The sequence below is a fragment of the Cryptomeria japonica genome, chromosome 10, assembly GCF_030272615.1.
Source record: "Cryptomeria japonica chromosome 10, Sugi_1.0, whole genome shotgun sequence".
NCBI lineage: Eukaryota > Viridiplantae > Streptophyta > Pinopsida > Cupressales > Cupressaceae > Cryptomeria > Cryptomeria japonica.
Window position 1 is genome coordinate 806,771,780 of NC_081414.1, and position 19,938 is coordinate 806,791,717.

A 19,938-nucleotide genomic window follows, 5' to 3' on the forward strand; every position below is an offset into this window, starting at 1 on the left:
GGTTACTGATCTTAGAACCTTCTTGACAATAACTTCATCTTTGACTTCTTCTCCAAGTCCTCTTATAGAACTCACAGTCTCATCAACTCTTTTGTAGATAATCAGCTATCTTCTCTTCTTCTTTCATTTTTAGATTTTCAAATTGAGTTCTTGGATTTTGTAGTTTGGCTTCTTTCACTTTGGTATTTCCTTCATATACACTCTGTAACTTGTCCCAAGTTTCTTTTGCTGATTTTCAATACATGACTTTGACAATCTTTGTTTCTGACAGACCACTTAAGATTGCATTCTTAGCTTTAATATTATTTCCATATTCCCTTTTATCATTAGGGTCTATAGGAGGAACTTGAGGAACAATGTAACCATTTTTTATTGACATCCAGACATCAAATCCTAAAGAGGACAAGTAAGTTTCCATTCTTCTACTCCAAAAGGCATAGTTGGTGCCATCAAACATAGGGGCTCTAGAGGAGGACTAATTTCTAGCCATTGTGTTCATAAGACATGATCTACCCAAGCTAGAGAAAGATTTTACTACAATGGAACCTAGGGCTCTTATACCAATTGAAGAACATAAGTGGACACTGAGAGCGAGGGTGAATCACTGTATTTCAAAACTTTAAGTTCAGTGTGTAGATTTAAAGGATGTAATACAAATATAAACACACACACACAAGAGCACATCACATAACACCAGATGTACGAGGAAAATCCAATGTGGGAAAAAAATAAGTGATAATAGATACTAGAGTCTATTGCTCCAGTCTAGCCTCACAATAAATAACAATTTACAATGTTTAGAGGACCAACCCTTGAAACTTTAGGGCACCAATCCAAGGAGCACCAACCCCTGATTTTATGAGCACATACTCAAAGGAGAACCTACCCCTACTCTGAGCACCCACTCAAATATTTACAGTGATTTTTCAAGTTTACAATGCAATGGTAAAGCCTTGTTACAAATGAGTTTTATAATAATTACAAAATTCTCATATCTTGAGAATGACTTGCTTTGCCTGCTGAAGTTTTTCCTCTATTTCTCCTCCTTCCTTTGTCTGGTTATCTTCTTCTCTATGCTACAATATTAATCTCCATAATTCTCTATTCTTTCTTTATTTTTTCTTCGTACGAACACTCTCTCTCTCTCAACAACTACACTCTCTATACTTCACTGCACTACTTCAAAACAATCGACTCATGGAGATATCTTTATTTCCACCTATATGTTTGTCTCTATATCCACACCTACCAAAATGTTGAATCACATTTATAGCTACTATTGGATTAGATCGACTCTATACACATCAGGTTTTTCTTCTACTGCAATCTTGAATATTTATTAAATTTGGTTGTCTTGGAGGTCTGTACCTAAAGAGATTTTATTCTCTGTCTTGAATAAGATCTCAGATTAACTTCCTGAATTAAATGCATCCTATCTATCTTCAGATCATTCTCTATACTTGGATTACTAGGTTTAGTACTCTTCCTTTGCCCAAAACAATCTGCAATCCTTCTTCGAGCCTCATAACCTACCTGTAACTTTGTCGCCATTAACGCTTCTTTCATCCTCTCTAAAAAGTTTGATAAATACCACACTCAAATCCACTATCAATGACTTTAGCAATATCTAATTTGTTTCTTATTCATCAGGAAGCCTCATTTCTTCATATTCTTCATCCATATTAGATGGTCAAGGTTAGTCAACCACCATGTCCATCAATTTTCTATCAGCATACAAACATCTTTTTATTCAGTGTCCAAGTCACTTGGTCAAACCTAGTCAAACATCCACCTGAACCTCTGAGACTATCGACTTGCAGATATGGCCATAAAGTCGATCACAATCTCCAATTCTATTTGCAAAATACCCTTTCATCTTTCTAACAAGTGTCCTCTGATTTGCTCCAATCATGCCACATTGTCGCGTCAAATTTGGTCAATGCCCATGTGGACTATTGGGCTGCTCAGTTCCATTGAACTCCACGCACATCATATATGTTCTACCCGCGTAGGATAAGCTTATGTTATTCTTAAAAAGCCTTCATTTTTCCCTATTAGCCCGTGTCACGTATGGGTACCTTCTTAACCTACGCGGGATAAGCCTTTGTCCTTTGTCTTATTGATTTCTTATCCTACAGCCCTTTCCTTATCACCGTAGGGATGCACAAGATAAGGAAACCTTTCTTTTTCCTTTGTACTCTTATCCCATAGAAATTTTTTTACTATTGTGAACCCTCACGGGATAAGGATTTCCTTAGTATCCTTCTCTTTTTGTTGTCCCACAGGACCACCGCATAATCATCTGTCTCATGCAGGATAAGGTTTTCTTCATGCCATGCTTTCACTTGTTAGACCGCACAATATTTTGTTTTCCTTTTAACCCACATGCGATAAGGTTTTCCTCTTTTGTTTTTTCTTTTTCTTATCCCATGAGTCTCTTCTCATCCTTGCTTGGTCACATGGGATAAGAAAACCCTTCAATGCCTACTTCGTTTTTCCTTATCCTGTGGGCTTCTTCACATCCCATATTATTCACATGAGATAAGCGGGCCCTTCACTTTATTTTGTTTTTCTTATCTTGCGGGCCCACTAACATCATCCTTGTCTCATGTGGGGTAAGTGTCTTCAAGCAATATCCTTTTGATTTCTTATCTCATGAAACTAATCTCTCTTCAGGTTTGCACGATGATGGATAACGAGGTGTGTTATTTTCCCTTATTAATTGTTATCCTGTATGATATTTTATGAGAATCTTAGCATGTGCAAGATAAGGGAACCTACAATCTTCCCTTTAGTTTCTTATCTTGCATGAATTTTTATAGTCACATTTAACATTACGGGATAAGAGGGAACATCTTTCCACTTTGACCTCCTTTGACTATCTTATCTGGAACAACCATCATTCATCACTTTTGACAATGTGAGATAAGAGGGACCACTTTGTTCAACAAGTCAGATTTTGACAACGTGGGATAAGATATAACAATGATCTCTTCACTTAAGTGTTCTTCCATAGGGTATTTAACACTCGTCCAACATACTATGGGATAAGAAGAAACATCATGTGCACTTCACAAGTGTTATCCCGTGGGGTCAACACTCTCTCTTAGGAACATCGCAGGATAAGACGATAGGCCAATTGATCTGTCAACAATGTTATCACGCAGGGTCTCTTTCCTACATTTGAGCACACCACATAAACCTCAAATGCACATGAACCAAATAGCTGCTACCATGTGGAAATCACAACATATCACCCACAACACATGACTCAATGAGTTTTGCCGACGTGATCGACATGTGAATATGATGAATCTATTCGAAACCACAATGATGAATCTAGTTGAAACCTCTCTAGCATAACATGACGTGCGACTACTTCCTACATCACTGCAACCTTCCTTGACATCCTTATGCATGACTGTTGCCTGCATCACTGCAACCTCCCTTGATATCCTTTTGACATCAATGAAAATAATACCAACAAGTAATTCTAGCTAGAGATTTTAATGCAAGTCTCTTTGGATGATAGAAAAGGAGAAATCTTTCCTCCTCATAAAGAAATGAATTTTTTTTCCTCTTTCATTAAAAAATAGCCTTTTAGATTTGGTTCCAACTAATGGAAAATTCACATTGTTAAATAAAAGGAAAGACTTTAATTAAATAGTTGAAAGACTGGACATATTTCTCATGAGTTTGTATTGGCTATTGGATTCCATTATTGTTTTTTCTCATAAATTCAAGAATTATCTTGTTTAGATCACTTTGTCATATCTTTTCCTATAAGCATAAACCAATAGGCTCATTCTAGAAATCATTCTTTCAAATTTGAGACTTTTTGGTTTAGGGACTCTCATTTCTTATCCCTTTTACAAGAATGGTGGATGAATACTCCTTTTGTCCTTGGTTTGAGAATGTATCAACTTTACAAAAAAAACATTTTGTCAAAAGTCAAATAATGTTTTAGAATGTTCACTATTTTAGAAACTTTTTTTACTAGAAATGTATTTTGCAAGAATAGTGTTAGAAAATAAATAATCATTATAGCACAATTTATGGATTTTTCTTTATATGAAATTCAAAAGGTAGTCCAATTGGAATATTAATAAGTCCTAATTGGAGAAGAGATTTATGGGAGGAAAAAATCATGGGAACTATGGTTAAAGGAAGGTGACAGCAATAATAAATTCTTCCATGCCTCAACAAGGATCAAAAGGAAATTGAAAATAATTTTCACAAGAAAAGATAGTACAAATGGTGATCCCTTATACAATGAGAAAGATATTCAAGATGAAGAAATTAAATTCTTTTTGCTATTGCTAGGAAAATAGTCAATTGAAACTTAATATGTGGAGCAAAATAGACTGGATTTACTAGAAAATGTCTCATTTTTTATATCTCAAGTGGATCATGACTGTGTAATGAAACCTTTCACTTTAAAAGAGTTCAAAAAAGTATTATTTTTGTGATCCCCTAACAAGGCCCCAGGGATAGACGACTTCACATCCATTTTTTTTCAAAAATGTTGGGCCTTCATAGGTATGGATTTGCTAAGAGCATTAGAAGAATCTAGAAAGTATAGAACTCTATTGAAGTAGTTAAATTTCACTCATATATCAATTATCCCAAAGATACAAGATCCAAAGACATTTGCAAAATTTAGGCCAATTTCTCTCTATAATTCAATTTACTTGATTTTCATGAAAACAATTTATATCACTCCGGTTCTTAAATACCCAAGATAATGTTAGAGGAGTAGCAAGGTTTTTTTTTATGTAGATAAACACTTCAAGGGTCTTTGGTAGCACATTAGATACTACATACTATCCATTTTGAGAAACTTTATACTTTTGTTATCATAGTGAACATGATGAAAGCATATGATAAGGTACATTGTGTCTTCTTGATGCAAGTTTTAAAGAAATTTGGTTTTTCCTCAAAATGGTGAAAGTGGATTCTTTCTTATCTAGAGCAAAGTTTTCAGTTATAGTAAATAAATCTCTAGTGGGATTTTTCAGCTCCTCCCAACGTGTTAGGCAAAGAGATCCTCTGTCTTCTATTAAATTTGTAATTCTAGATGAGGCTTTGAGTAGAGATTTACACAAATATCATGAAATAGAAAAGTGGCTAGGTATAACAATCTCAAATTCTACCTTGTCCTAAACTCATTCTATTTTTGCTAAGGATTCTCTCTTTTATGCGACAACATCACTTACAGAAGACAAATAATGGCAAATAACTTTGGGCAAATAAACCATATATTTGGTCAAAAGGTTAATGTAGGGAAATACCAAATGTATATTTTCAGTACTCCTACTTGCTTGAAGGCAAAGATTGTTTAGAATTCGGGCTTTCAAATAGTAGAATTACCAAACCAATATCTAGGTATTCATTTTTTCTCAAGAGAAAATAGAAGTTCATATTGATAGATTGTATTATCAGTCATCAATAATAAAATTTCTCCATGGAAAAGTAGGTGGCTCTCTTTAGCAAGTTTCTTACAGCTAATTAAATTAGTCCTCTATGCAATATCCAATTATTATATGGTAGTGTTGAAATCTCCAAAAAAAATTCTTCATGAGAAAAAAAACAATCTATTTTTTTGTGGTAGTGTAATATAGACAATAAGAAAAATATTTCATTGGTTGCATTCGATAACTTGTGTCAAGACACACAATAAGGGGAAGTAGAAATACATAATTTGGAGGAAATAAACCTTTCACTAGGAGCTAAAATGGTGTGTCACATGTATACTAAATGGAATTCTAAATGGTATAAGATAATGCAAGTCAATTATTTTGATTCCATGGACGAAATGAGAATTTTTACAATCACTAACACTCCTCAAGGTTTATTTATGTAGGAATTCATGATAAATTTTAGGGAGAACATAATCCTATTTTTGACTTGGCAAATAAACAAAGGTGGCGATGCTATTTTTTGGGAAGATTATTGGAATGACCATCCATCATTAATTTTTTTAAAAATCTTTCACAAGGAAGACACATTCTAGTAGAATTATGGAGAGCGAAAGCTAGTGACTATTTCCATTCAATTGAGGAACCTTCAAATCTTATTAGATGGAAATTCATACATAGTTTTCCATTTCCACCTAATCAATAATTATTTCTGCAAAGTATTTTTAAAACAAGGATAGTATTTTTTTCTAACAAGCCAAACAAAATTATATGGATTCCATCTAAAATAGGAGACAATACAATTAAACTTGGTTACACGACAATAATAAAATAGGGGGCTTTAGAGGGAAATTAGAGAACTTTTTCTTTTTGTTGGAATGATATGAATCTTCCTAAGGTGGGTTTTTTTTCAAGGTTGGCATTGAAAAATAGAATTCTTACAAGTTTAAGGATAGAGAAACTAGGAATTTCTCATTCCTTCTAATGTGTCCTTTGTGGTGTTACACAAGAATATTTTAATCAATTTCTTTTAAATTATGAGTACAAGCATGTTGGCAGGAAATTTTTAAAAAATTACATTGGTTGTCTCCCCTTCAAAACACTCTATGGGGTGTATTATCTAGTTGGCTCATTTTTTACAAGACAACTCTATTTTCAAGCATTTAGAACATATGTTGGGAACAAAACATGAGGATTATTAGGTATGGAAAATAAAATTTAGACCAAGTAATCTAGCAAATAGAAAAAGAAATCTTAGAGGTAATATTTTCTGTTGTGAGAAAAACTAAATAGGTGAATGATCACTTTCTAGTTAGGGATGCTACTATGCTCAAAGAGTGTCCATATATAAAGTTACCTTTTCAAGGAAGTATTTTTCAAAGCCCAAAGAAAATATTGGATCTATCAAAGATTGCTTAGATTCCTCCTCCCATGGGTAAAATGAAGCTAAAATTTGATAGCGTAGTTAAAGGAAATCCAGAGAAAGTAGGTGGAGGATGTGTTATCTAGGATCACAAAGGGAGTATTTTAGCAACATAGTCTCTAAATTTTCTATCAGCCTCTAATAACATCTTTGAAGAACTTGCACTTTATAAAGGTTTAATTATTTATTTGTCTATAAATATAGACAATAATTAGATTGAGAGTGACTTTAAAAATTCTAAATACACGTAGAAAGAAAGAAAGCCAAAATTGGAAGATTATTTACATCCTTCAAAATGTTTGGGAAATATTAGATAAATGTGATTGATGTGAGTTGAAACACTACTATAGGGAAGGGAATAGGTTGGAATATTGGATAGAAAATTATATTTGTAACTAATAGGGGGAAAGAGAGAGTTACTCTCATTCAAGTATGAAGGACATTCAAACTTCTAGCCAAATAGTTCAAAATAAAAGTACAGGTTATAAAGTTTATCTTTGGCTTTAATAGACAAATATTTAGGATCATTTGATTTTCATTTCCAATCTTCATTTAAGTTTGGAGATCATATTACAACTCTCATGAAAGTATGATGGATATTAAAACTGCTATCTAAATAATTTAGAACAAAACTCATAGGTTATAAAGTATATCTTTGATTTTAATGGATAAGTTTTGAGGATTTGATTTGTATTTCCAATCTTTATTTTAGTTTGGAGATCATATTAGTTGGAAGGGACTGGAATAACAAGAAGCAGTTATTGTACACAATAGATGTCGTCAATGCATATGGGAATCGATAGGATGGCTTGGCATCTTTGTTGATTAATCTTTGTTTGAGAAAAATTTATAAAATGCGTCAATCATTGTGAGTTGGATGTGGAAACTTTCATGAAGGAAAATAGATTTGTTTAATAGTATGGGAAATAAAGTTGTAACATACTCATGATGACTCCTATCATTAGAATGGATCAACACATTCCCAACCTACCTCAATTATGTTTGATGATGATGGTTTAGCGAGTTGCTTTTTTGTTTTACTAACTTCTAATTTTTTGTGTAGGTTATGATATATCATCATTAATTAAAGTACTAGAGGTTATACTGGAAAACATTTTCCCTAAAAAGGGGATCATAAGACCTACCATATATCAAGAAGAGAATTGAAAATATAAAAGAAAATATTAATCACCTAATGACATCAAGAGGAGAGGCTTTCACAAATGGAATATCTCCATACAATTATAGAATCTGTGAATTAGATGACAAAATATGTGAAACCTAAAATTGAGGAATTTCATAGAGAAGATGATTAGTATCATATCCTAATATACTGCTGATCAAATTTCAATGGACTATAATCTATAAATAACTGAAAAAGGTAGAGAAATAAGTACAAACTCTACTTAATAGTCGCATTGGGGAAACCATGAAACTTAGAAAGGACTTGGAATGACAAAACGAATGCAATGTAGGAATGTTGAAAATAATTGAAAGAGTGAGAAGGTCCAAGTAATTTTGAGAATAAGAAAATATAGGAGACAAGAAAATGGTTTAGAGTTGGAAAGAGAATTTCAAAAGGGCCAAAGAAATTACACCACCATATTTGTTTTATATATGTCATTTTAGGTCTATAGTCGCACAAAAAAATTTGTAGAGGGCTAATAAAATTTAGAGGACAAAAGAGGAAATCATATTAAGTGAGAAACAAAAAAAGAACTTATACATCCACCTCCATCATCATTCAAATAACTCGGCATATAGACAAAGAACAAAATTTGAGATCAAATTTCTGTGAAGCAAGTAAAAGATTTGAACGATTCAAATCATTTTCAGAAGACTAAGGATTACATGTATCCTTTTGTATATGCTGATGAATATATATTGTTCTCTAATGTTATGATACTATCCATATATTCTTTGCTACTTAGGATTCACTTAAATTTCTATCCCTATCTTAGGTTTTCCATTATTATTTTTGCAAATTGATCAAAATTTTGTAGCTAGTAAGCTCTAGTTGCATTGCATTGAGATAGGTTTGAAATCAATATCATTATAACCCACTAGTATGGACTTATAGTTGTAGCTTTGGTTATAATCTATTGAGATAGGCTGCATATATTAATATAAGGTTCTCCATCTATTAGGTGTTGTGATCGAATATTGTGACAAAATAGGTGATAACAAATAGGTTCAACTTTTACAGTCATGAAAATAGGAGAACCAAGTAGCTCCCACCACCTTGGTCCTGGGAATTCAGCCTGATCTACTAATAGTGAATTATGTGTGTTAGGCTAATCTAAATAACAACTTTCTTCTCTACCCTAAAGTTGTAGGACCAGGGCGCCCTACCCTCTTGGTCCCGATAATAAATGTAGTTGTTATCTTGCTTTCCTAATTCAATTTTAAATTTAATTCAAGATCTCCATAATGTTCCTTTTTGTGCTTATGATGATAGTTCATATTTCTCTTCATCCATAACTATGATTTTCTCTCTCCCCAGGATCCTCTTACCCTTAAAGACACTTTAGTGCAAGAAGAGATTATTAGCGCTTCTTTTAAAACTTCCTCTCCTAGGAATGAACTTTTGATGAATGATGTTTATCTTTCTCCTAAGATGTCCCACTCTAATAAGGATATCCTAGAGGAAGAGTATGATATCATAAATACCTTCCTTAATGTCGCTTTCACTTCCTTACAGGGTATTCCTCCTCGAGATGAAGAATTAATGAGTTCTTGTACCCCTCCTAAAATACCTTTTATTCATGAGGAAAAAGTCAATACTCCTATCAATTATCTCTCTAATGAAGGAAGCATTGAAGATAAAAAAAGACACATTATTATTCTCATAAAAGTACTTTAGTGGAAGGGGGTCAAGTTAAACATGTTGGTATATCAATCTCTCTAGATCCTTCTTATTCTCCTAAAGATTATCTTGATCACCAACATATTTATCGGAAATATGATGTTATATACTTTATTCATGACCTATCTCCTAACATAAAATTGAGCAAAGATGAGGCCTTAGATGATGAAAATCCTCCTTCACAATCTTCCAAAGGGTAGATAAATAATGATGATAAAACAGGAGAATTTCCCTATAAAGGATATCCCTTCTTCATATAATTATCCCTTTGACCCTTAAAATTTTCCTTACACAACAAAGTTTGAAGAAATACATAATGAAATACCTTCTCCTTTAAAATTGAGAACATCCTATGAAGTTAGATATGATATGATTTCAAAACAAGGCTATAGAGGACAGGCACTTGGAAAAAATGAACAAGGAATTAAGATCCCTATAGACCCGCCCACACAATTTAATAAAGAAGGTCTGGCATATCCTAATTCTCAAACATCTACAGAGGATGCTCGTAAAATTTGAATTCTTAAAGACTATTTTATAAGTCATGGAAACTATCGTCCATCCAAACATACTTTATCAAATAATCCTCCTTATTCTTTACTAGTTCTCTTTCCTCAAGAAAACAATCCTTCTCCTTCCACTAGAATACCTTATCCTATATCTCAAGAGAAAAGACCTATCCATATTGACAATTAAAAAAAATCAGTTGTACAAGAATCTTTTGGAGATTGAGGTATGATAAGCATGATATTTTTCCTTTCATAAAATATAATAATAAGAACAAAGAGGGTGATGAGCATTGTCTTTTTAATCATTTTTATTACCATTCTCATGGAAATTGTAAAGCTTTTAAAGAATTTTTTAAATACCAATATTATCAAAGCTCGCATAGCTTTTACAACTAATTTTTCATTTTTTCTTGGTGAAGAGGTAGTACCATAGCACTACATTAACCTTATTATGGTGCTCCTTACCCTATGACATTATTAGCTTAACTTTATTGAGGGATCTTTGTCATGTGTAGTGATGCATCTTCAATTCCAATCATACTTGGAGAACAACATAATTATTCCTTATCTCTTTTCTTGTGGAGAGAGGATAATATATTTAATTCTCTCTTTTTCAGAGATTGCATTTTCCTTTGAGTTATATTTTTTGTAACTTGAAATCCTTTCTCATATTTAATTACCCTTCATTTGAGTACATGTGTGTTTCTTGGTTAGGACCTATTATTTGCTTGAAATGGTACATATTTAATGTATAATCTCTCTTTAGAAGGAGTTTAATTCTTCTCTTTGTTTGTTTTCTTTGGGGGTATTGATTTTATCTTCTATGTCCTATGCTTTCTAAGGATCCACTTTTCTTATGATGAGTGGTATTTTCTTATGATACAATGTCATTCCTTGTGTGAAGTTGTTTGTTTTCTCAAGGATCCTCTCTTATGCAAGAGGTGTTTATCCTTGAATACAAGCTCTTCTTCACTTGACAATGTATGTCTATAATAAGTGAACCCCTCACTTAGGGTCAAAAGTGTGTTATCCTTGATCAAGAATGCCTTTACACTTGTTGCAAGATATCTCTTTAACAAATATATTTTCCTTTCTTATAAGAGTCATTCTCCTTTAGCTTGGATTTATGTACATTGTTTCCTAAAGAATATATCCTTGGTGATGAAGCTGTGTATCATTGTTTCTATCTTCCTTAAGCTATCAACATACCATTATGTTGACATCTTAAGGGGGCCATACACCACGCCCTCCTTGTACCATATTTTTTATTCAAAATTGTAATTTTTTTAGAATAATGCCTTGATAGGCTATCTTTTTATATGTTTTATATGGGTTGTTGCATGCTCGAAACTAGACCTAACTTTTAGATGAGATGCCTCATTCTCAAGACTAGAACCAGTCCTTTTGTATATCTTATGTGAGGTGTACATTCTTGTAACTAGATCTATCTCTTAGATAAGATGTTTTCATTCTTTAAACCAAACATATTGTTTTTCAATAACATGTCTTATACAGGTTGTTTCATGCTCGAAACTAGACCTAAATTATTAGATGAGATGTTTAAATACTAAAACTAGATGATGACATATATAGCAAGGTGAGTTGACTAGAATAATGCTACTTGCTAGACCTTTGAGCTCTTCCTTTTTCAACTTCTTTATGCTAGGTCAACTAGCATAACAAAACTCGCTATACTATTCAACCCTCCTTGTGTGGAATTTTTGAGATGAGTAGAACTATCATAATACAACTTTATAAACTATTATGAATCTCCTTCTATACATCAATCACACAACATAACATAACTTGTCATATGAGTAGTCATGTTCCCATGGATCACCTATAATAACACAGCTTACTAGCTTATGAATTCCATGATCTCTTTTTCTTTTTTTCTCATGGATCACCTAGCATAACACATCTTGCTAGTCTACAACATCTATGTTCTCTCCTTTCTCCTACCCATGTTCTCATACCTTTTCTACTTGTTGGATCATGGTCCATCACTCGATGCATTCTCTTTTCATGTGACCACTTGTGTTCTTGTAATGGTACTCCAAGAATAAGATTAGTGGTTAAGATATTTTAACTATCTGATTTTATTTAGCTAGTTAACTTGGATATTTTAGTACTATCCCCCTTTATTGTGTGTCTTTTGTCATTGTTTACCTTTGTTTATCTTTTTTGTCTTTGTCTTGTTTTGTGTGTCCTTGCATGTGATTGTGTAAGTTAAGATCCTAAGATTGGGGGCTTGCTTCCTCAAGATTATTGTTGTCCTAAGAAATCTTTGTGATCTTACTTCTAGCTTCTCTTCTACCTCTTCATCATCTTTATACTTTACCATAAGTATTTGTATAGGATCATACTCTTGTTAAAGTGGGGGATAAACGTAGCATCATAAATGGTAACCTTGTACTATGCTCCTACTTTAGTATTTCCTATCTTCATTACCCCTATGCTCATTTTAGTACCTTTTTACTCCAAATCCGATGTCACTTGATTGTACAGTTGAGTGGGCCCCATTCCAGGGCTATGACTCCTTATTTCCTGGTCTATTTGTCCTATTTTTGGAATACAAAGGTATTAGGGTGCCCCTATCTAGACTAAGATTCCCCCACCACCTTGGTCCTCCTTAAATAAGACCCATTTCAAATATGGGTAGGCATTTCTCCTCACCAATATATTTTGGTCCCCATGGCTCCACTTGATCATTGGAGGTTGGCCTAATTGGTAATTTAAATAGGAAACCCTATATAAGGACATTTTATTAGATTATTTTGACACCCACACTCTATCACTCTCATATCCCACCATTCATGCATTCGTCAAGCATTTGTCATCAAGAATTCTCAAGCACTAAAGGTAGAATTTCATCCCACCATTTCCTTCGAGCATCATGGAGAAAAGTCACATCAATCTGCATTCAAGCATATATGTTTTATTAGGTCATTCATGTGTTTGTCATGTTATTGCATTCAACATTTATGATCACATCTAAAGATCATTGTATCATCAATCTTCTATCAGCCATTGTAGATCTAAGGTATATTTTTCAACATTCACTTCAATATTTAAATTTTTTATTTCAATTCAATTGAAGGTTAATTCCTAAACTAGGGTTTGACCCAAGACAAAACCCATATACATAACCCTTTTCTCTCTTTTTATGTATAGGATATTGATTCAGGTGTTGTGATCAAAGATTCTAACTTAATAGGCGATGAAAAATAGGTTTTTCTTTTATTGATACAAAAAATGATGATTGGGTAGCTCCTACTGCCCTAGTCCCAAGAATTTAGCCCAATCTTCTAATAATGAATTCTATGTATCTTCCTAATCCAAAAAAACATCGTGCTTGTCTGCCCAGAAGTTGTAGGACCAAGATGCACTAACCTCCTAGTCCTGGCAATTTGGCCTAAATTTTCAGCTATTAGTTTTGATCCACTTTGTCTTCTTAGATCTCTATTTGTGGTTCTGTGTGAAGTCTAGAAAATTTTATTATTATTGTTTTAATTCAATTCTTTATTGTTTTTCCCTATATCTTGTACAATTTAAAATATAATTTCAACTCAACTCAAGGAGGAACACTAGTATGATCTACATTCAATCTTTTAGACAATAAGATCAATCAGATTCACCTTTCCTCCTTAATGTTGGTGTGGATCTTAGTGGCCTTATCGATTCTCTAGGTGGTAAAGCCCTACAATTTCACAAACCAAACAATGCTAAATTTAGATTATTACACCTTTAGATTGGTGATGCAATTCTCCACAGATAAGCCTCTAGGTGTTGATGTAGCAACTTGATAAATCATAACAAAATCCATCATGAAAACATACTTGAAGATAACTTGTTGTAGCTTAATGATGCTTGTACTTATATCTTCTCCTGAATGAAGGAATTAGAACTTGAAATCAAACTTGTGAATTATGAAAGATGATAAAATGAATTCAAAATGATGCCTTTATTAAGGTTTCTCAAGGTATTTTCACATTTAGGTTGAATTTGAATGGTTAATATCAAATTATCAAGATCAAATTATATCTTCCAAGAATCAACACTTTGTCACTTTTGAATTTAGGCCCCTTTTGGAGGGACTATAGCACTAGGTGCCATATTCCATCCAAAAAATGAGCAAGTAAGGGTGATTCAAGAGTGCATAGGCCTAGGATATTGGAATAGGTTACCGCATAAGAATATGACAACATTTTGGATGAGATAAGGCAAAAAATAGGATAAAAATGATCCAGAAGGAGGAACAATAAAGAAAGTGCCCAAAAAGGAGTGAAAATTATAAAGGGTGAGAATTTATGACACTACAATGTGTGACCTCGTTTATATAGAAAATATTGAGGGATAGGAATAACTAAGGTGGTGACAAGTGTATTATAAGATCACCTATTTACAAGATAATTCTAGAAATATTCCTAATTCACCAAGTAAAATTAATATGTGAACATGTGTGAAAATGTCCTAACTAGGAACTAGTTAGATAATGTGTGTTGTTTATACTACAAAGAGAGAAACTTGATAGGAAATACCCTTGTTCACACCAAGATCTCTTAAGTGCAACTTAGGAAGAATGGTGAAAAAACAAAAATGATATAAGGATGGGTCCTAGATACTAGACCATATTAGGTACACATGTACAAATGTAATCTTTCACATATGGAGAAAATAAAGAAAGCCAATGGTACATAATTTTTTAAAGATACCAAGAATACATATAAAAATGCTCTTAAAATATGTGAAGGAAAAAAAATCGATGCTAGGGAAATATTCCCACATAATAGAGAAGAAGATAAAATATGGAACCCCCTGACTATACGATATATTGCAATGTGATATTCAAAATTTTACATAAACAATGGTCCAATATTGTTATATAGCATTCTTCTGATTAGGAAGAAACAATACAAAAGTTGTATAACTAATTTCTTCCTATTCCTCAAATAAAGAAAATGGAAGAAATATTAATATGCATGTATTATTTGAAAACTACTTGAGTGTCCCCATGTGGATCTTGAAAGTTTCCCCTTCCAAATCAAGCATTCTAGGCCACATTGACAAAAATGACAATGCAAAATCTAGCAGATATGTATGTAGAAATTATATAAATACTTAAGTATATCATCTAAAGAAAATTATGCCACCCTCAAATGGCTCTCAAAGGTATACATACTCATGTCAAACTGTGATAATGATCATGTGGCAAATCAAAAAGTATGTTTGAAGGTTTTCTTCACAACAACAAAGGAATAATCATCTCCATCAAAGATATGATGAAAATCATAAATTGTGTCTTCTAACCTAAAATATGAGACTCTACAAGAAAACTTACAATGTGTATGAAGTAATCATCTCAAGTAGCCATATCAAGGAGATAATGTACATCTTGGTACACTAAATCATAAGTAGTCTTGAATGTAGAAGCACAAGAATCATCAAAAGCAGTAGTAGATGGAGAATATGAGATCTTAATACTTACCATTGGACTATTATTTTCATACCCAAATGATTTTGTGTTGAAACTAGATTCTTTAGTGTGAGCATCTAATGTTGGAATGCATGAAGTATTTAAAGGAGAAGTAGAATATTTTATGGCTCTTTTGTATTCAATATTTTTATAATAATTTAGCACTTCTAATATTTTTTCATCATACGAAATAATATCAGAATCATCTAGGAGAATTAACATATCCAAAACAAGATCAGCTATGATTGAAAATCATTTAGATCTACATACATACTCAAATTTTTTAATCTAAGATGAAATGGGAGAATTAAAATATGAGAAAATATTCCTTGTGTTGGTCTTAAAATTAAGATAGATATTTTCAAGAATATAAATAGTATTAAAATATGAATTTCATTCTCCCAATTATTTGGTGATTGAGGAACCACTTCATAAAAGTAAACAAAGAGGTTAAGAAATTTGAAATTCTTCATCATACGATGTTGCCACACATTCTAGTTTTTATTTATTAATTCAATTATATAGCTTAATATATTGGGACATCCATGATAAATTCCTCAACTTTTATCACAACAGACTAATCAAGAGAGTCAATCCAACAAAAGTACAAGATTAACCCACAAATTCACTCAATCAAGAGACCTCTCAATAATATATAAGGTTGACATGTTCTAGTTAGTGTAATTAAAAGCGTCACTTGACAAAAATAGTGAAGTGGATTCGGTTCTAGTATATGCATATGTTAAATCTGGCCACATAATCTAAAAAACAAAAATTTAAAAAAATTGGGATCAATTTGATCACACTATTATAAAATACAAGAAAAAATATGTTCTTTTAAGAAAATGTACCAAAAAAAACTCTTAGGAGCAAGAATGCAACTAGTTCAATTATGTTAATGACAACCTTAGATTTGCACTAACAAGATCCAAATTATAGTTTGAAAATATTTACATAAAGAACAAACCCGCAGATTTGATATTTCTATCAAGTTTTTTTAATTGTCTAAGTCATCATTCAATGCAAGAGAAGAGCGTAATCAAAATTTTAAAATCCAATAATATTTGTAAACTTGCAATAAATTTTTCTTAAATCACTCTCAAATTTGAGAAGGGCGTTTACATAGCAAAAGCTTTAATACTATGTTAAAGTCACTAAAGGAATCAAGTTCACTTGATCAACGAGAAAACCATAATATCCTTTTAAAATAGAGAATCTAGCAAGAGCATAAATTGGAAATAATAGATTTAAAATATATTTTATGTAATGTAATCAATGATGTGAATATTTAGTCTATGGAATGTATGAATGAGACCTTGTTTAAATAGATAATATTGAGAGATGTGACTCAATAGGATGATGACAAGTGTCTTAGTCTTATGTCATGTGACAAAAAGGGATAAGACACATGACTACAAGATATTTCTTAAAATATTTCTAACTCTTGATTAAACTTAACATGTTAACATGTGCGAAAATGTCCTAATGAAGAGCTCGTTAGATAATGCACATTGTTCACTCTATAAAGGGGGAAACTAGATAGGAAATGTACCTATTCACACCAACATATTTTTTGAGACCTTTTTGCAAGTTTTAGATTAAAATAGGCATAAATTGATTAGTTTTAGTAGTGAAAATAGATTTGTTATCTCTTGTTGATAAATATTTCAAAAAATTGCATCTAATTATGATATATGGGATAAAATCTATGCCCTTAGAAGAAACAATAAATTATTCTAAAATAGAAAAAGTGAGATCTGTTTAGATCTAGGATCCACCAAATGAAATCACTTGGTAAAACATATCTATTGTGAGAAGTTTCTTCTATATTTAGAGCATTGATACTATGCAAGAGTTTACCCATTTGACTCTCATAACCTGTTATATCTTGTAGAAAAATGATACGCATTTCGCAAGAGATTTATAGAAAACGAACATGTAATGATATTATTGATATAATATATGCAAACAATTAGATATTGGATATAAGAAAGGGGTGAGGTGAGAAGGTAGGTGTGGATTCTAACCACTTTGTATGTGCATAAGACATGTGTGCCTAATTTGTCATGTGCAAGAGTTAGGTATTAAAAAAAATGGTGAGCATGTGTGTCATCTACATAAGTTGAACAAATCCAAAAGTTCAATTGAGCTAGTTCGAATATATCTTACCGAAAAATGGTAAAAACCACTAAATGTGAAATTACCTTGTTTCTACTAGGAATTTTTAGCCTCAACTATAATAATAAATATAGTGCATGGAAATCCTAGACTATAGGTGTGATAATGATATAAGAAAAAAACTTGTAATGTCCTCACCCAAAATTTATGACTAATTTTATATTTGATAATTATAAATTTGCAATATAAAGTATAATAACATTGAAACCACAAAAACTAACCAGCTAATCTTGCACTGAAAAGACTAAATTAAATAAAACTTAATATAATGCCACTAAAATTGATCATTTTTTTGAAATGGAAAAGACATAATTAGATGTGAAATCTAATTTACAACAGCAACAAAGATTATAACTCCAAACCCCAAAATTCATGCACAATAACTATTACAACATTGCCAATGTCATTGTGAAAGCTACAAACTAATACTATTTGGTTTACAAATGAAAAATACATAGCGATGGTATTTGATAAGCTTAATAATAGTTTTACAAACCCTTGCACAACACACACAAAACACCAAACTATAAATAAAATTTCTTAATTATGCTAAGAAACTCATTACACACTATAACCCACAATACCGAAACACTTATGCTCGACAGATTCTTCTAATAGTGGGAACAAAGTTGCAAGTTATCATAACGAAAATGGCGTTGGACATCCAAGATAGAAATCCTGTTGTGCGAGGAGCTCCAGTGGTGAATCCCAATGATCAACTCTTTTGGTTCAAACGACCCCGCCTCATTCTCCATCTCATTCATTTTTCCCTATTTCAGGTTACAAATTTTTTTTCTGAAAAGCTTCTTTCAAGTTTCATCTTTCTATGTTTCACAAATTGTAATCGTAGAATGCTTGTTTTGCAGGGCGCTTTTCAACTCGCTTTCTTCTTCTGGGCATGGGTAAGGAAGAAACATCTACGTTCAAAAACTATCATTTCTATTTTTAGATAAGTTCAATTCTTGGCTTGATAGAATTTTCTATGCCCTAACAAATTCATACTCATATAATTGACGCAGTATGAGTATGGCCTGGAATCCTGCTTCCACAAACAGATCGCCAATATTGTAGTTAGAGTAAGCTTGGGGTAAGTTTATTTGACCTGCTAAATCTTTTGAATGCATGAGGCTTTTACAGTTCATAATAATTTAGTTTGATGATTTTTATATTTGATTGCCTGAGATTATTTTTCATCAACGTTTCAGATCAAGCTTCATGATCTATCTTCAAGATGAGAACTAACAAGAAAAAGATACATTAAATATTTCACATCAAGCTTCATGACCTATCATCAGGATACATTAAATTGGCATATTTTTAACAAAAAAATGTGTTTTTATATGATTAGGGTTACAGTTCAAATACTGTGCAGCTATGTAACTCTCCCTCTCTACGCTCTTGTTACACAGGTATGTATTGATAGCTGAACAGATTTCATTTCTTGTTTCTAAAGTAGCATTGTAAGATTGAAATATGGGTTTTGTTATTGCAGATGGGTACAGACATGAAAACAACCATATTTGGTGAAAGAATAGCCACGTCCTTGAAGAAGTGGCACCAGAGAGCTACGAGGAACCTTAGGGAAAGGCAAGAAAATGTATCAAGTGGACCAACAAATTCACCTGAAGGATCTTCTCCAGTTCATCTTTTCCACAATTACAAAAGTGTAAGAGACCCAGAAAGCTTAGAGCAAATGGAACAATTTGAACATAAGCTTAGACCTTCATCTTCTTACGATCTTCGCCTGAATGCCAATAATGATTCCAAGGAAGAAATACAGGGAGACACACAAGACGTTGAGACAGATGCTTCTGATTTCAGCTTTCACTTATCCAAGTAACAATGATTGTTGCGAGAAAAGAGCAACAAAATGATGGCAACTTTCAAAGTTTTGCTATATATGTCAAAAGACCTAAACAACGAGGGTTCTCTTAAGTCAAGTAAAACTATGTACGTAGAAGCAGCATGAGTCAACAAATAAGAAAACCAATGAGGTAGGGTTTATTATTTAGCCTCATAATAAGGTAAAAACACCAAAGTCAATAACTGAGAAAACTTCTTTAGAGATA

General features: G+C 32.4%; 2 protein-coding genes across 2 annotated transcripts in view; both read left to right on the forward strand.

The window, feature by feature from the left end:
* Positions 1–18,960, forward strand: part of LOC131859440 (MLO-like protein 6) — a 78,304-nt gene extending 59,344 nt beyond the window's left edge. Inside the window, exons 11-13 of the mRNA XM_059213181.1 lie at positions 18,475–18,648; positions 18,736–18,771; positions 18,889–18,960. Coding sequence (XP_059069164.1) covers positions 18,475–18,648; positions 18,736–18,771; positions 18,889–18,960 — 282 coding nt within the window. The remainder of the gene's footprint in view (positions 1–18,474; positions 18,649–18,735; positions 18,772–18,888) is intronic.
* A 237-nt stretch (positions 18,961–19,197) lies between these two features.
* Positions 19,198–19,709, forward strand: LOC131859292 (MLO-like protein 2). Its single transcript, XM_059212884.1, has 2 exons — positions 19,198–19,278; positions 19,362–19,709. The coding sequence occupies exons 1-2, from the start codon at positions 19,198–19,200 to the stop codon at positions 19,707–19,709; spliced, it is 429 nt and encodes a 142-aa protein (XP_059068867.1).
* Positions 19,710–19,938: the final 229 nt, after the last annotated feature.